The sequence below is a fragment of the Centrocercus urophasianus genome, unplaced genomic scaffold (genome assembly GCF_019232065.1).
Source record: "Centrocercus urophasianus isolate 14NV4802_14NV808 unplaced genomic scaffold, USGS_Curo_1.0 seq_12, whole genome shotgun sequence".
Taxonomy (NCBI): Eukaryota; Metazoa; Chordata; class Aves; order Galliformes; family Phasianidae; genus Centrocercus; species Centrocercus urophasianus.
Window position 1 is genome coordinate 55,634,671 of NW_024884364.1, and position 16,147 is coordinate 55,650,817.

A 16,147-nucleotide genomic window follows, 5' to 3' on the forward strand; every position below is an offset into this window, starting at 1 on the left:
AAGACAGAGACATTTTACAGGCCAAATACTAAAATAGCACGTAAGTTGCCATTTCAAAAATCACTGTTTGTTTCTAAAAGCTACAGCTGCTGAGAGAAAAACCAGAGATGATGTAATGAAAACTTCAGACTCTAAAGCTTTGGTGTGATCAACCATTCGGCGTGAAAAATTTATGCTATTTGGGGTTATGCCAAAATCTGTTCTATTTAATTTAAAGCCTGTAAAATGCATGCTTTAAATGAAAATCTATTCTTTTGGGCTGTGGGAACAATATTGTTTGAAACATTTATTTCCTCTTCATTAATTTAATTTCAACTATCTTCTCGACAACCTGGCCAGTGAATATACAACCAAACCTGTGATCACAATCTGGAAACATTATGTAGAAATTCACATTTTGGCAATCCTGCAACAACTTCAAGCCATGATGTATCTCCAGTGTTTCCAAAATGGATATAGGACAACAAATTGCCAGGTAATAAAATTTGCACATGCGTGCGGGTTGTATCACTTGCTGACACGTTAAGAGCAAAACAGATCATGGCAGCAATAGAGAATTATTCGTGGAAGTCTGAAAGCACAGTTGATCCAAAAGTGCAACATTTAGCATTCATGTGAAGCAACTTCTACATTTTTAGATTTGAGCATACTCACACTGTAGAATCCACCCTCTGCACCATTCTTATATACCGACAGGAGAAGGCATATTTGGTTTGGCTGATTTTAATAAGGCAACTTCTTACGCAGTGTTCCTGCTGTAATCACAGAATCACAGAATCACCCGGGTTGGAAGGGACCTCAAGGATCATGTAGTTCCAAGCCCCCTGCCTAGCAGGGCCACCAAACACACACATTCAGATCAGGTTGCCCAGGACCCCGTCCAACCTGGCCTTGAACACTTGAAATCTAAACTCAGAAACAATGAAGAAATATAAGTATAAAAAGCCAACTGGTTTCATGCAACTGTTATCAGCCTCTAAAGATAATATTTTCAAGTACGAGATACATTTTCTTAATATTGCACTAAGAAAAATGCAGTATAATTATCAGAATGGCTTACAAACAAACGTAGTGAAATGAAATGAAGACTGTACCAACTGTGATGAAAACCCTGTATTTCTCATTAGCAGCATGGAGCTTGTGAAAGCTGCCAAATGAACTATCCTTCAGGATTTTGCATTTTGTATTTTTTCCATTGGCTCTACACTGGGCCCCAAATTCTGATTTACTTCAGTTAACTGGAGACAGGAAGCGGGACAGTGAGCTCCTTAGCCTGGAAAATTATGTCTGCCTCATCAAAAACGGAATGATTGTAACACAATTACCAAAATAGTTTCATTTTCTAGTCATACTTACTTTCCTGTTGCTGAACATCAGAACTGTGTAGAGTTTAGCACCCATTTTCCCCATTTCTGGTGCTGCTATGACAATGGCAGGCACATAACAATAATTGTTCCCTGTCTGTGTCCCAGTTCTGGCAAATACATAGTCTCCCACCTACACACCAGGGAAGAACCACATAGCTTGTGAACAAGGCACACAATTAAATATTAAGAAATATTTAAAGGAATCATCATTCTGGTGTGTTCCCATGCTTTAATATGAATCTTAAAAAGAAAATGAATTTGGTCCTTGCATGTACTGATCACTCATCATTTCCACTGAATCTGTGAGAAAACACAGCAAAAAAAAGAAAAAAAGAACAAAGTCCTACTAAAGGACTTGGCACCAAGGCTCAGCTAGCAAGCTGAACAGAATGAGAACACTCTTGCAGATCTTTACCACCTTGAACTTTTGCAGCTTAGTGGACTTCTAAACTAACCTTGAGAATTTCAGGTTATCGCATGTATATAAAAGTCTTATATAAAAATCAAGTTAAAAACGGAGATGGAAGCTACATTTTTCAACTTCAAATTCTGCAGATCTTCTCTGGAATAGGATGCTCAACTCACAGAACACCAGGAACTACCTGGTCAGGATTTGCCTTCATTCTGAAGGGAAAAGTAATATGTGCCTACATTTAACTGCATTTAAATATGCTATCACTAAAGACTCTCTTATCATATACTATCCTTTTTTTTTCAGTGTGTTAACAAAGAGACAAAATTAAAAACGTGTATTTGATGTCACAGAAAATACAAACTATTTTTCACCTGTAGATATGTACATGGCATGGCACCTCCCACAGGCAGAATGAACTTCAGAGGTACAACCCAGCTCTCCCCATGGTTGAAGTCAACAAGTGCACAGGTAGAACTGATATTCTTTATCACAGTTCCTAAAAGAACAACACTATGAAATACCAGAATTATTTTTGTCTCTTGTCATTTTGTAAAAAAAATCCTACAGCTGTTAGAGATCACTGAGTTCAAGTGTATCTATACTATATTCTTCATTTACATTTAGCCAGGATAAATTGTACCAAGACAATAGAGGAATTTTTCCCTCAAAAAGGAAGACTTAAAAAGCATTCTTAAAAACACCATAAAACAAAGTAGCCAAACAAGTAATGTGTCACCCGTAAATGTTTAAAATGTGGACAAAATTATATACCTGGATAATAAAATCCTGTGATGTCTGATCTTGCAATCACTTTCTGGTTTTTGAGAGTCACAAATACTCTGCCCTTTCGTTGCTTTTTAGACTTTGACTTCACAGTGTCTTCTTCAAGTCTCTGCAATTTGATACAGTTATTTTATTATTTTTTTTTCTTTTTCCACAACAGCCAGTCAGCCCAAACCTACCCTTTGGAATCAACTAAAATTTAGGGAATATAAAGCACTGAACTCTGTTACCATTCACAGAATAGCTATAAAAAGAACACTGTGTATTAGCGGAAGCACTCATGGATAAGATTACCTTTGCGTTTTCACTGTTAAATCTCATTTGATACAATCACAATAATACCTGTGTTTGAAGTGTTTAGGAAGAGATTCACCTTGATGAATCACGGCTGTGGCTGTCATTTTTGTAGGAAAACATTTAGGAAGTTGGACAATTCAGATTCAAGAATGAGGTAAGGAAAACTCTACTTATCTTTATTCCCAGTAAGGTATGTCTTCAGAGTAAACTTACCTTTAAGTTTAAAAGTAAACTTTTTTAACTTATTTTTTTTTATTTATGTCTACAAAGGCACATTTGATTTTGATACTTGGTTTGCCCTTTTGGTACTTGGTTTGCCCTAAATAACAAGCAGTAATGATGTAAAAGATAGGAAAAGCTTTCACTAATTCATCTGCTCTGTTTTAATATAAGTATCACAAAATTATCACATTTGTTTCCCCATCTCTCACACCCCTCCCCCCCCCAAAAAAGGAAAAAAAAATCACAAAAGATCCTAAAAAAAAAATCCCCCAAATAAGCAGCACACACACAAAGGAGGACATGCAAAGACTTACAGTTCCACAGACACAACAAGGTCTTTGGGTAAACCATTTACTTCACTCTAAAGGGACAGCTGGTGCTGAATATTTATTTTAGACTAATTTGTAATGCTTGACTAATAACTTGGGCAACCTCCAGCGGCCCTCTTTAACTCAAGTGCTAAAGAGTGCGTGAGCACCCACAGTGAGGGCTCCAAGCAGTGCCGAATCCAGGTGGCTCAGGAAATGTGAAGCCAAACCCATCCTTCTTACTAGCACACAGCCTTTAGGTACTGGTGTGACTGACCCAGGCACTCCCAGAGTGCCTATTTCAGGAATATCATTGTCCAGGATTGCTGTTGCAAAATTTTTCACCTGAATGACTGGAATTTCCACTCTGCTTAGCTCTGCTTCTGATGAAAGAAATGCATCAAACCACACGGGGTAAAGCCAACTTTGTTTTCTATGGCCAAAATCTGCTGTATTTTAAAATTCTCTTTCAAATACATGAGTTTTTGCACCTTCCTACTGTAGCTGAGAGTGGACAGGCTTCGTGCTGAAACTTTGGCAATACACAGATGAAATACCTCCAGGACCAAAAAGCCACTGCTCTCCATATGATGCCAGTGGCAATGAGGCCTTTCTGTGTAGACCACAATCCAGTTTCATGAAAGAGCCTAACTTTTTGTACCTACACTTTTTTGTCTGTTCAACAGATTACGCCATTGATGACAATGGAAAATTTGACCAGACATTTCTAGGTAATTAGGAAAATTAGTTGTAACTTTCTTGTTGTTGTGCTACTTGGGATGCTCGTTTTACCTCGTCTCCATAAAGAGGCATCAGAAGAAAGACAGGAGATGCCAAGATGTTTAGGAAGCATATGAAATGTAGAAGAAGTGTCAACAGCTCCTTAAACAGCATGGAAGAATGAGAAGTGTAAGAAGTAGGACACCAGGAAATAAAAGAAACTGCCAACAGAGAAACAGAATTTCCATTCTTGTAAACAATCAAGTATCTGCTATAAATATTTCACTAGGAATGATTAAATCAATCAGATCTGAAACACATTTTTTCAGAAAGAATGGAATCAGTGAGCTGCTAGAGGTCCCTTTCTACCCAAATCAACATGCTTTGCAGAACACATTATGCTTATTAACCACTTCAAATTATTTTTATCACGTGGGTCACAAGCAAGCATTAGCCTTACGAATCCGGGCTTATCTTGTGGGAATCACAGTACTTTTAAAAGTCCCTCCTTAGTTAGTTAGAGTGGATCCTTTGCAAGGGATTCAACTTTATTTGTTTGCAGAAATGGACGTCCATATGCAGAAACATTAATTTTTAGTATGAGGAGTGCAATGGTCAGATTATAGCTTAGGGACTGGAATACTTTCCATGAAATTGTGTTGGCCATTAACAGGATGCACAAAACTGACCTGGAAGCTATTTTTGAAAAACAGTAATAGCAGAAGACCTGAAGTGGTCTAATTGAGAAGCAGAGGATCTTGAACACGTCTCTTACCAGGTGAAACATCATGCTGTAAACAGCTTTATAATTCAGCGATAAAAACAATAGGAAATGGCAGCTGACCTTTATGCCTGTCAAGTTCAAAAGAGAAGCCAGATAACATATCTAATGCCAAGGCTGTTACTTATTACAGCATAGTAAATGATACATTCCTCATTTTTAAATGAATGCAAAGTGCCAGATTGAAGAGGAAGATTTTGGTCAACGTACACTTTAACAGTACATAAAGAAATATCTGTAAATAAAGAAATAAATTCTGAGTAAACTAAGATACAGTCTACAACTGGCCCTCCAATTAGGCAATCATCAATTTTCAGCATTTTATATGTTAAATATAATAATTGTGATAATAATTGTGATTATGGCCTTGTGCAGATGGATGTCAGCCTCTCTCAACAAAGCATTGCCATAGCCTCCCTGTCAGACAGAAACAAACAGAGCATCCTGAACACAGCTTCCTGCGAAGGTCAGAGCACAGAGGGAGGATAACCAGAACATTAATTCAGTTGTAGGCTTAAACAGAAAGCTCCCATAGCAAGGACATCCAAAAAGGATTAGTGATTCTTTTAGGAACTTGTGAAGGTAATTAGGTACACTGAAAAGCTAAAAACTAAGATGTTTTGAGTTTAGTAAAAAAAAAAAATGAGCAATCTGCCTTCTCGATAACTGGATTTTTCTGCTCTCTCATAATGGTAGTTCTCACCGCGTGTCATATCTGCTATTTTGTCACAGTAATGTAATATATTTCAGCTGGCAGATTAGTTTCTAACCCATTTTGTAGACAGAAATTACACTTGGAGAAGCTTTTGGCAGCATTTTAAAAAGGCTCCACAGTTTTTTGCTGGTTTTTTAATCTTCTTTTTTTTTGCCACATAAACAGAATTCTAATTACATCTGCATTTCTGCCTCTCACTCTTAAAGCTTTTCAGTTGCAGATTAGCAATTACTGAAGATGAAGCTCTGATTAAGCTCCTAAAGCAGGTTGATTCAGGATAAGAGATTGCACAGTGTTAATCACTTCATGTCTAAGAGCACACGTTGGTGTTTCAAGGCAACACTGAAAGTACAGGGTCAACAAATGACAGATGAAGATATTTCTGCTACTTTTGTATTGGGGCAATATATGGCAAAGATAAATCAACAATTAAGATAACCATGCAGGCAATGTAATATTTTCAGATGAATGTAATGTGAATCACCTTCTGTTTTCTAAAGACATTGAGATGTTTTCCAACATACACTCTTAGTGGAATAAATTCTCCAAAATGACCAAAAATGAAATGCAATCCTTCCCTTTATCATTTGTTTTCATACACGGACTGTATTATTGTAATATATTCTTGTCAATTTAATATAATTTTTTTAAATAATTTATGTATGTAAAAACCACAGCTCATCACAAAAACTATTGTTGATGTCAATGAAAAGAAGGGTATATTTCAGTCACGAAATGTCAGATAAGAGATTGCTTTTTTAAATACTGGCACTACATTTCTGTGCACAGCATACTATGCATGACCTCCTAGGTAGCACATAGCGATACTTGGCATAATTCACAAGTCATGGTAAATTCCAATCGTATGTACCTGTTCTCTGCTTCAAAGTCACACCATAGTGTAGTACTGTGCTCATTGCAATTTCACCTAACCTAACTCCTCACATTGATGCATGCGTGTATGTATATATATATGTATGTAGATACATCCCCATGCACATACATCAGGGCAACAAGGAACTGTTATCATCGTTTGATCGTGATTTCCATATGTAACCATAGGACTTTTTTCAAAATTCATGGTATCTATGTGTATGGGAACTGCTGAGTCACGGCCTGAACCTCTGATTGATCACCTGAGGCGAGCCATGAGTCAGCCAGAGGAGCACAGGTGAAGGCAATTCACCTGTGCTGCCGGAAGAGGGGGGAGCCAGGCTGCACCCCTCCTAGACCTATTTAAGAGCTGGCTACCAGTGGGGAAGGATCTCTTCTGGAGATCACCTTTCTTGGTGTCTTCTGGTGAGGTCAGCTGAAGGGTAAGCTCTTCCACTTGTTCTCTTTTGTGATCGTTGTCTACTTTGCCTAATTCTCTTGATTATATTGTGATTAAAGCATCTTGATATCTATTGATTATACACAATTATATTGTGATTATAACATCTTGATTATACACTATGCTAACCTTGCATTCGAGCTTTGTCAAAGAAAACTCCCTCACTCAGTAATATAAAAAAGAAAAGGAATGTACTAATGTGAGTTTTATGATGACTTCTCTATTTGTTTTTACTCATCTTCCTTTAGAGGCTAAAACGCTTGAGAGATTTTCTTCCTTAGTAACTTCCTAGCGACCTTATTTTAATATTATCAGAGTACAACTCTAACCAGAAAGCTGTTCTGCAGAGCAGCAGCACTTCTAGTGAAGTCCTTTTTGATGGAGGTTTTAGATGTAAGTAAAAGTTGAAACCAAGTAAGAGATGGTTTGAATTTTTCAGAAGAACTCTGAATTTTAAAGCATCGAGTGTACGAAAATCTTACCACTGGGGAATGACAAACCGTTCCTTTATACTTAAAGGAATGTTCTTGACTTCCCTGAAAGTTCACTCACTCTTTAGTGAAGCCAAAACTCAGCACAGAAGATTGTGAATTTTTCAGATCAAGAGTAAGGTTTTAAGCATTCTCTGGGATTTTAACAGCACACACATATATTCCTGTTTATAAAAGTTATTATGCAACATAATTTAAAGGTAAAAGCATAATATAGACTCAATCCTTCTTCAAAATTACCCTGAAAATGATAACAGGAGAATCCAGCATTTTAACCTATGTTTCCTGAACATATATTTCGCAACAGAAAAGTCTAATTGAAAAGTATGCTCAGTGTACTTAGGCTGCGCACTTCCCAGAACGCAGAATAAAATAATGTTCTTAATATTTGTTGCTCCAAGCATTCCCATGGGCATTTCATTACATCTCTCAATAGCATTCCACATAAAACCTGAGGTTCAGCTGGGGGATGTATACATAAGATTAATCAAACTTCTCACATTTCAGTCAGTTTTCAAGTACTTGGTCTACTTTCTGCTAATGTGTTAAAGGAAGGGAGAGAGACCTACTTGCCAAAAGTAGGTGTTCACTTCTGGATGCGATCAACAGCTCTCCAGATGCAACTGACTGTCAGCTCCATTCACAACAATGTGAGATTAGCTACCTGTAGATGCCTATGTTTTAAGGACAGCTAAACTTCTGTGTCTGCGTACTGAGCTAAATCTCATCCCTTCTCTTTCAAACTAAAGATATCACAGATTGCAATAAAGAGTTGATATCACAAGATTTTTTTATCCCTGTTCATCTGACATTAATTCAACCACAAGCCCTGCATCATAATTGCTTTTCATATATCTCTGCTGCCCTTGCAGGGGAGATAATGATGTTTTACTCAAAGACTCTAGATTTCTACTGTGCTTTCAGCTGCAGAACTCTCCGTTCCCTGGAACTTCCAAAGAGCCATGAAAACTTGCACTCTACCTGCTTACCTGCTTTCTGTGTTTCACGGAACCGGGCCAAACAACCAGCCTGTAAACTGTTGACATTTCCTCTACCCATTTTTATAGCATCACACTAAATGCCAAATGGATGAGGTATTAGCAGAACTAAATTATTGCAGAAGTACACACTGAAGAGGAATATCTGGGAAAAGAAAAAAAAACCATGCCCTTCCAACCTGTACCTTTTTACTTTTGCTGATGCGTGATTTTGAGCTCTTCTCAGTTTCCTTTTTGACAGCTTCCTGAAGATCAGAGGCTTGCTGCATGTATGTTAACGCCGCCAGTATCTCATCTTCTAACAGTATTATGTCTTCATAGGAAATTGGCCATCCCAGATTCTCTAAAGCCTCCAACAAAGCTTCCTTATGCTGCATGTATTGAACTGGCCCATCCTCTTCAAATCTCAATAAATAAATAAATGAATAATTATCCATGGGATAAAATTTTATTTTGGCAATACTTTACAAATTTACATTCAAACTTTAAATGCAGAATAAGACACAAAAGTAATGCAATCTATGCTGTGCATGCCACACATTCTTCTATTTCATCCAGATGAGTTTAGCTAAACAACTGCACCTGCCTTAATGATATGTCATAGAAAAACATCTATAGAGCAATTCAAGTGGCTGAGTATTTGATGCCAAATTTAGCTTCCTTAGGATGTCTTAGGCACCAGTAAGTAAATTAATGATATGATGCAGAAATCATGGAAATCCTTGCTCCTTCTAGAGCAGCAGCTAGGACAAAGTAGCAAACACTGAGATAGCCTAAAATGGCACCAGATCCCTATTTAAGTCCTAACTTGCCGCATCAGTCTTGACTGATGACATCAAGAGAGAATCTGCTGCTTGTTCCTCTCAGTACTACTCTGCTCACTTTATGATCAGAAGTTTGCTTCTGTGCAGGCTTTAGGTAACATTTTTGTCCACTACACTGAAGAGCCACATTGAAGATGCACACTCAAAGCACCTATACATGAAAATCTGAAGAAGATACAGTCATTCTGTTGATGAACAAACGCACTAAACTTCCAAAACGCAGCACAGGTAGAATCTGTAATTGGAAGTGAGATACTTCCTTATAGAATTGAAGTTATTAGAGTCACTATTCTGGCTCTTCTTTACAGCTTTGCCATCATTTAAAATGTGAAATCTACATGTATTTATGCATCTGTCTTATCAACACATACAATCATGGTGATGTCTACTGCATTGCCCTATTCCTTCTCACTGTTCCTCTCGCTTCTCCTGTAGGAAATGATTTGTAATGAAATTATACTGGCTGGTACAGTTATTTATTTAGACTGTGCTCTCTATTAACTGAATCCTTTATTCGTCTAGAATCAATGTCTAGTTAAATTATTGGATCTCCTGAACTGAATTTCTCAAATACTTTGTACACAATCACATTATTACTTCTCCACTAAATACAAATTTCTCTGGTAGCACGTGATAACCTTTCAGTACCTGTGAGTGAACTATGGAGTCCTCAACCAATTCTTTGAGGACTCCTTTGACCAAGTTCGTGCACCTGATTACCCCCTCTCCACAGTTTCCTAGGGATTTTGGAAGGATTTTGTCATGCTTTTATCACACATAAACATGATCATTTAAATAACAAATCTGGAAGACAAATAGAATGAGTATTTCAACTTTAATGCACCAACATTAACAAACTTACTATGCTGCTCAAGCAACAGACTTTGCTAGATTTCTTTATTTCTTTAATATACACGATTGCTCATATCTTACCCACAATAAAATATTTTTGGCACCGCCTTGTCAACTATACACTGTTTGAATTAACAAACAGCTATTCCCTCTATTAGATGTTATGCTGTTCTTTTGTTTAATAGGCTTCATTTCCTCTCTGCACCAGACTGGTTTTTTTAGCCAAAATAGTTCTCCTTGTTGATGACAGAAATGTGTATTTTTGTTCATGAGCCCAAGAATTTTTAAAAGCTTTCTGGTGTTTACCCCCATTTTTCTGCCTGAAATATTTCCCACCCATTCCATTTTCATTATTTGATTTTCCCTTTATTTTGTGAAGTAGACAGACGTTCACTGATGTCAGTTCCATTTTCACAGTCTTTGGTTTTCTAAACTAATAGAGAGGAAAAAGCCAGCTACTGTACTACAAACTTTCGTTGTGATGTACCACAGCGGCCCACTTCTGTAAGGGCAGTAACTAAAAATGTAACTTACAAACCAGCCACTGAGGTGCTTTTTACTGGATGAGAGATGTAACGCGATGCCCAAGGCCCTGCCACTTCACACTGGTTAACAATCGACCAGTTCAAAAGGCACGCAAGTCATTTCCTCTAAAAACAACCAGTGCTGCAAGAAGGTGATCCAGAGTTTAATATTACTACACACCAGACATATATTCTTGAAACAAAGGTACAGGCATGGAACATCTGAAGATAAAACAAGACGGTTGCAGAAATAGTGACAAAAAGAAGTGTTGTGTGTTTATGATCAGCCTGTCAGAGGTAAGTTAGAGAACCAAAGGGTGATAGCTTACTTGTCTCTTTCCTCCTGAGATAGTGCTCTCCAGATAAGTAGATTTAGGCGCCTATTAAAGAAAGCAAAGCAGTTTTTTTGAGGGAATGCAGTTCTTTGTGCGTCTGATGATGTGAAAACAGCAAACAAATACAGTTTCTTAAATGATCCGCAATGATCTGTATCCCAAGAGCACTGTATCATCAAATTCTATACTTAGCACTCAGCCACGAAATTATCAGCTGAAAGAGATGGGAAAACAGCATATTCCATCAAGTAGCAATGTGACTGTTTCAGGCTCATGGAAGGATTAGTGGCAAACACTATTGCTTCCTGCCAGGATTTTGTATGGGTGGTTATATTCAGAGCCAGCAAGCCAAATCAAATCCTAGAACTGATTAAATGCTGGTTAAATTCTTCCAATTAAACAGTTTAAGAAAACTGTAGTCTACAGACACATGGAGAACAGTGCTAATTGCTTTTCTTCTGCTAAGATAAACCCTTAGTTGGGCCATTCATGTTTTTACTTCATTAAATTCAAGCTACAGAACAATTACTGACCATCAAACAGATGTGATTATCCCAAAGCAATGGAGTTTAAAAACACCACTAAACCTTCTGCTTTTGCTTTTTAGACATTAATCATAAACTCTTATTAGACCATCTAGCTCAGAGTTTTCCTTATTATCAGCTAAAACAATTAAGTCATCACTCATTTACTTCACTGTACACTACAGAAATAAAGCTCTACAGATGATCCTAATTGCTGTAATTATAGAAAAACAAACTCCCTTTGGGAATAAAAGAATAGACTCAGTGTTAGAAAAAAAAATCAGATAACAGTCATTAGACTTTTAAAAAACTTGCTAGTTTTACTGTTCCAAGTGAAAAAGGCCATTAGCACAAATTATGAACATGAATTTCTTGTTGGCTAATTGTATCTAGTAGAAGCCAAACCCAAGCACTTTTAGAATGCAAATCACTTAGCTGGTTCACAATCTGCAGTCTCAGCATGCTCCACTGACTATTTCATGCTTCAAAATGTGCACACTCATAACCACTTCATTTATAAAAGCCTCTGGCTATAAAAGACCACGCATGTTTTGAAGCTCTCAGCCTGTTTCATCTTCAGTACTGGGTTTTTCCTTTGTCAGAGCGTGAAATGTTTGCCCTTGCCTCTTCTCTACTTCTTAAATTGAAGCTAAGGTCAATCTATGTATGGGAAAGATATTGTCATGCTTGCTTCTGTTCTTGAAACCTGACATATTGTCTCAACTGCAGGTGTCAGAATAGATCTGTGACTAGTCACTACTCATATTGAACACTACTCATACTACTCAGCTGAATTGCAGCCTTTTAAAAATGAATTATTGGAAAAGTAATTTTGAATTTACAGAAAAATGAATTTGTCTGGGTTGCTGTTTCACATGTAGCATATTAGAAACAACGAGTCTTGTTTATTTTGTAAATGATCTTTTATTGTGTATACGTGTGATTCATTGAGCTCTGAGGACAAACACTAACTGTACTTTCAGTCCCCAAACTTGAGGGAGTGATAGTACTGTAAAAATACTTTTCCTCAGGAAAAGATGGTCTGTATTTAACCAGAAAATACATATTTTTTCCTTCAAAATTGAAGTCAATAAATATTAAATATTCAATAGCAGAGAACAGCAATGAAAATTTGAAAATTCTTCAGAAGTTGTTGTCAAAAATATACTACTTGCCCACCCTCCTGCCAACGTGAGTGTCAAATCCTGACTTCTCTGCATTCATCAGACTGACAATAACAGCTCTGTCTCCGTAACAGAGCAACAACAGATTTTTTCCACACTGAATACCACTAATATTAGACGTAGCAAGAAGCATCTACAAATTATAATTCTCCATTTTTACTGCAAAAAAACATATGCATTTAGCAATCAGAAGTGGGAATGAAAAACAGGGATATTACATGCTTAAAAAGAAACTGGCGTTATCTACTGTGGTTTTCTAATTATTCTTCCTTTTGCCTAAAGGAAATAAATAGTTCTCTTACATGTTGATGGTTGATTAAAGTTTGTCAGCATGTGGAATTACCAACATCAAGCAAACAATGTGTGTGCAAGTATCCACTACGTAAGAAAAATTTGATTTTAGACTGCAAATAGAATACACTTCTTATGAGTAGACTTGCCTTTCATAGGATTTAATTGCTTGTTCCAGCTTCTCTTTATAGGCATCAAGATTCACTGCCTGAGGATTAATTAGCGTGATCCGCTTCTTGTCATTGCTCAGATGGGCCAATGATAGTATCTATGGTACAGTAAAAGAAAGAGACATCATTTATCATACAACTTTTCCTCCATCAGAACAACAGAACACCCATAGATCCGAGGATCTAAGGATCAGAACGGACAGAAGGAACATGGGAAGGCAGCGGAAAGAAAGCTCTGAGCGCTCCGAAGGAACGGTGACTGAACATGAGGAAGAAATGCCTGAATTAACGTATTTTCAGATGGTAATGTCATGTTGTGAAGTGATACAATCCTTTCACACAGAAGTTGCAAATCAATTATTGCAGGACGAGGTAAATCACAGCTAGTACTAGTTAGAATCATAGAATCATAGAATCACAAGGTTGGAAACGACCTATAAGATCATCCAGTCCAACCATCTCCTCATCACCATTGCGACCACAAGCACTAAACCATATCTTGCAGCACGTCATCCAGACGCCTGTTGAACACTGCCAGGGACGGCGACTCCACCACCTCCCTGGGCAGCCATTCCAGTGCCTGACCACTCTCTGAGAGAAGGAGTTCTTCCTTATGTCCAAACTAAACCTCCTCTGATACAACTTGCAGCCATTACCCTGTGTCCTGCTCGTTGCCTGGGAGATGAGGCCAAACCCCTCTTCACCACAACCTCCCTTCAGGAGGTTGTAGAGTTAATTCTAGATAAACCAGTACTCTTAAAAAACTCACTCTAATCATGAAAAGGATATAAGCACATCTATCTTATGAGTGTATTTCAGATTGTACTGCTTTAAAACAACACTCTTGTACTTACTAGCATCTAATTCTAGCAGATACATATAATAATTTATGTAATGTGCATTTCAGAGTATTTAGTACTCTTATCCTGGAGGACTGTGTTTCCTAAGGAATTAAAAAATCAAAGCCGGAGAGAGATTTTTGGCTACATTGATCACTGATCACCAAAAAGAGAACAAGGTAGATATCACTCACTGAAACTTGTCTTAATTGACCACAGTAGGCTTAGGAAACGAATGAGCTTGGTCAGAACCAGGAACCTCCATCTCTCTCAAAGCTCACAACATATCATCCTCATAAGGCAAATTCACTACTTTAGTACATCTTAAAAAGACAGAGAAAAGGGTGGAAAAGGATGACAGAAAGGAAGAAAGATGCCTTCCCATCTCTCAGTTCAAAGTCCCATTGTCCTTCAGTCTTTTTCATTGCTTAGCAGTTCCAATAAGAAAAGCATTTATTTACCAGTGTTATGATGATTATTATGAAGAGAAAAAATATAAGGAAATAGAGAAGGCAGAGAATGCTGCTCTCCCAAAAACTGTCTTCAGAACACGTGGCTGAACGGTAAGCTTCTCCAAGTGTAATGTCAAAAAGATGGATGAGGTTAACTAAAGAAATAGAACTAAAACCACTGTTGGGAGGGACAAGGCAAGCAATCTGAAAATAAAATAATAACAAGACTGCTTTAAGCAATAACAAAAAGCACTTTTCAGTGTTTTTGTGTGCATTTGTGCAAGTTTGAATCATCACAACCTAGCTGGATTCCAAATAACTTCTGAAGAACCGTTTTTTCCAGCAAGTGTGACTTCCATTCCCTATTTGCAGCTGGTTGTTGAGCTGCAAATCTCTCTTCCAGAAGATATCTGATTTATAAATCTCTGTCATTTCACTGCCAGCCCACATCAAAACTCCACATGTTGGATTAATTTTAAAATCACTTAGAAGCTAAGATTAATGGGAACATGCCAGTGAAACAGACAGATGAGGCAACTCTCTGCTCACAACTGTTAGCTATGCAGTCTGGCTACCTCTCATTTCCAGGTGAAGTTTGAAAGATGGAAGGCAAGGAACTGAAAGCACTAGCCTTATACTGCCCTGGATATTGTTTGCTATGTTACCCCAACTAAGTTTACAAAAATTCAGCAGGGATTCACCATGCAGAAGCCCTCTGTCCCAATCCCATAACAAATTCCCAGAGCTATGCCAGGTACAAAAAGCATTACTTATTTACATATTTAATACATTTTGGAAAAAGCTCCAAATAGATTGTGGAGGACAGACAAATATAAACAGATTCTTATAATATTAAAGAATAAAACTGGAACTGAGTGTTCCTAGCAAACAGTAAATTTGAAATACTAAGCATACTTTCAGAAAATGGAAACTGTTCACAAAGTCAACTGAAATTTGACAGATTCAGTTAAAAAAAATGACAAGGAGGCTTTTTTAGTGCCAAAATATTTTGTTATTTTCTAAATTAAGTACTTTCATATCAAAAGAAGTCGAGTATTTCAGAACAGCTTTCATTTCACAACAGAAAATTTGAAATTCTAAGGACAAAACTAAATAACTCTAGAAAAAAATTTCTCATTTTAGGCTGATAAGAAGATTTCTTGTTCTGGCTGGATTTGAATGTGACTACTTTGGTTAAAGCACTGAGTCAAAAATTCACAACTTGAAAAGCTGTTCTGGAGATGCCACAATCTGAAACATAGATGGTTCTGTAGCAAAGGTTTACTTCAGAACAACTATAATGTAATTTAGAAAGGTCTCCAAACAGATTTATTTTTTTCTGGATACAAATTCAATAGGTACTTTAACAGCTCAACCTCTGAAAAATTTCAGGTGAAACTAAAAGGTCCCATACAATTGAAAGAATAGGTTAGCCTCTTGTTAATGAATTGTTGTCATGGAAACCATTTTACTTTCTTCAACTCCAAGGTGAGAAAACTGCTCACAGGTAGTCCATCATCACTGCTAGCAAAGGCTGAGGATAAAAACTGTATTATCCTCAGAAAAGCAGTCAAGAATGTCTGCATTCCACAGCAAGAACACTGAGATCTCAGAAGAATGAATGCAAAATTGTCCATACATTTATGATCCTCAATGGAGTTTTGCAGCTGGGATAACCGAGAAAATTCTTGGACTGGCATAGATGACCTCCAGAAGTCCCTT

General features: G+C 37.3%; 1 protein-coding gene across 1 annotated transcript in view; it reads right to left on the reverse strand.

Annotated features, from left to right (window-relative positions):
- VWA3B (von Willebrand factor A domain containing 3B) overlaps nucleotides 1–16,147 on the reverse strand; it is a 68,567-nt gene that overhangs the window by 7,226 nt on the left and 45,194 nt on the right. The window contains exons 21-27 of the mRNA XM_042811042.1: nucleotides 13,114–13,232; nucleotides 10,960–11,010; nucleotides 8,616–8,835; nucleotides 2,554–2,674; nucleotides 2,154–2,278; nucleotides 1,357–1,497; nucleotides 655–755 (exon numbers count right to left, since the gene is read on the reverse strand). Coding sequence (XP_042666976.1) covers nucleotides 655–755; nucleotides 1,357–1,497; nucleotides 2,154–2,278; nucleotides 2,554–2,674; nucleotides 8,616–8,835; nucleotides 10,960–11,010; nucleotides 13,114–13,232 — 878 coding nt within the window. The remainder of the gene's footprint in view (nucleotides 1–654; nucleotides 756–1,356; nucleotides 1,498–2,153; nucleotides 2,279–2,553; nucleotides 2,675–8,615; nucleotides 8,836–10,959; nucleotides 11,011–13,113; nucleotides 13,233–16,147) is intronic.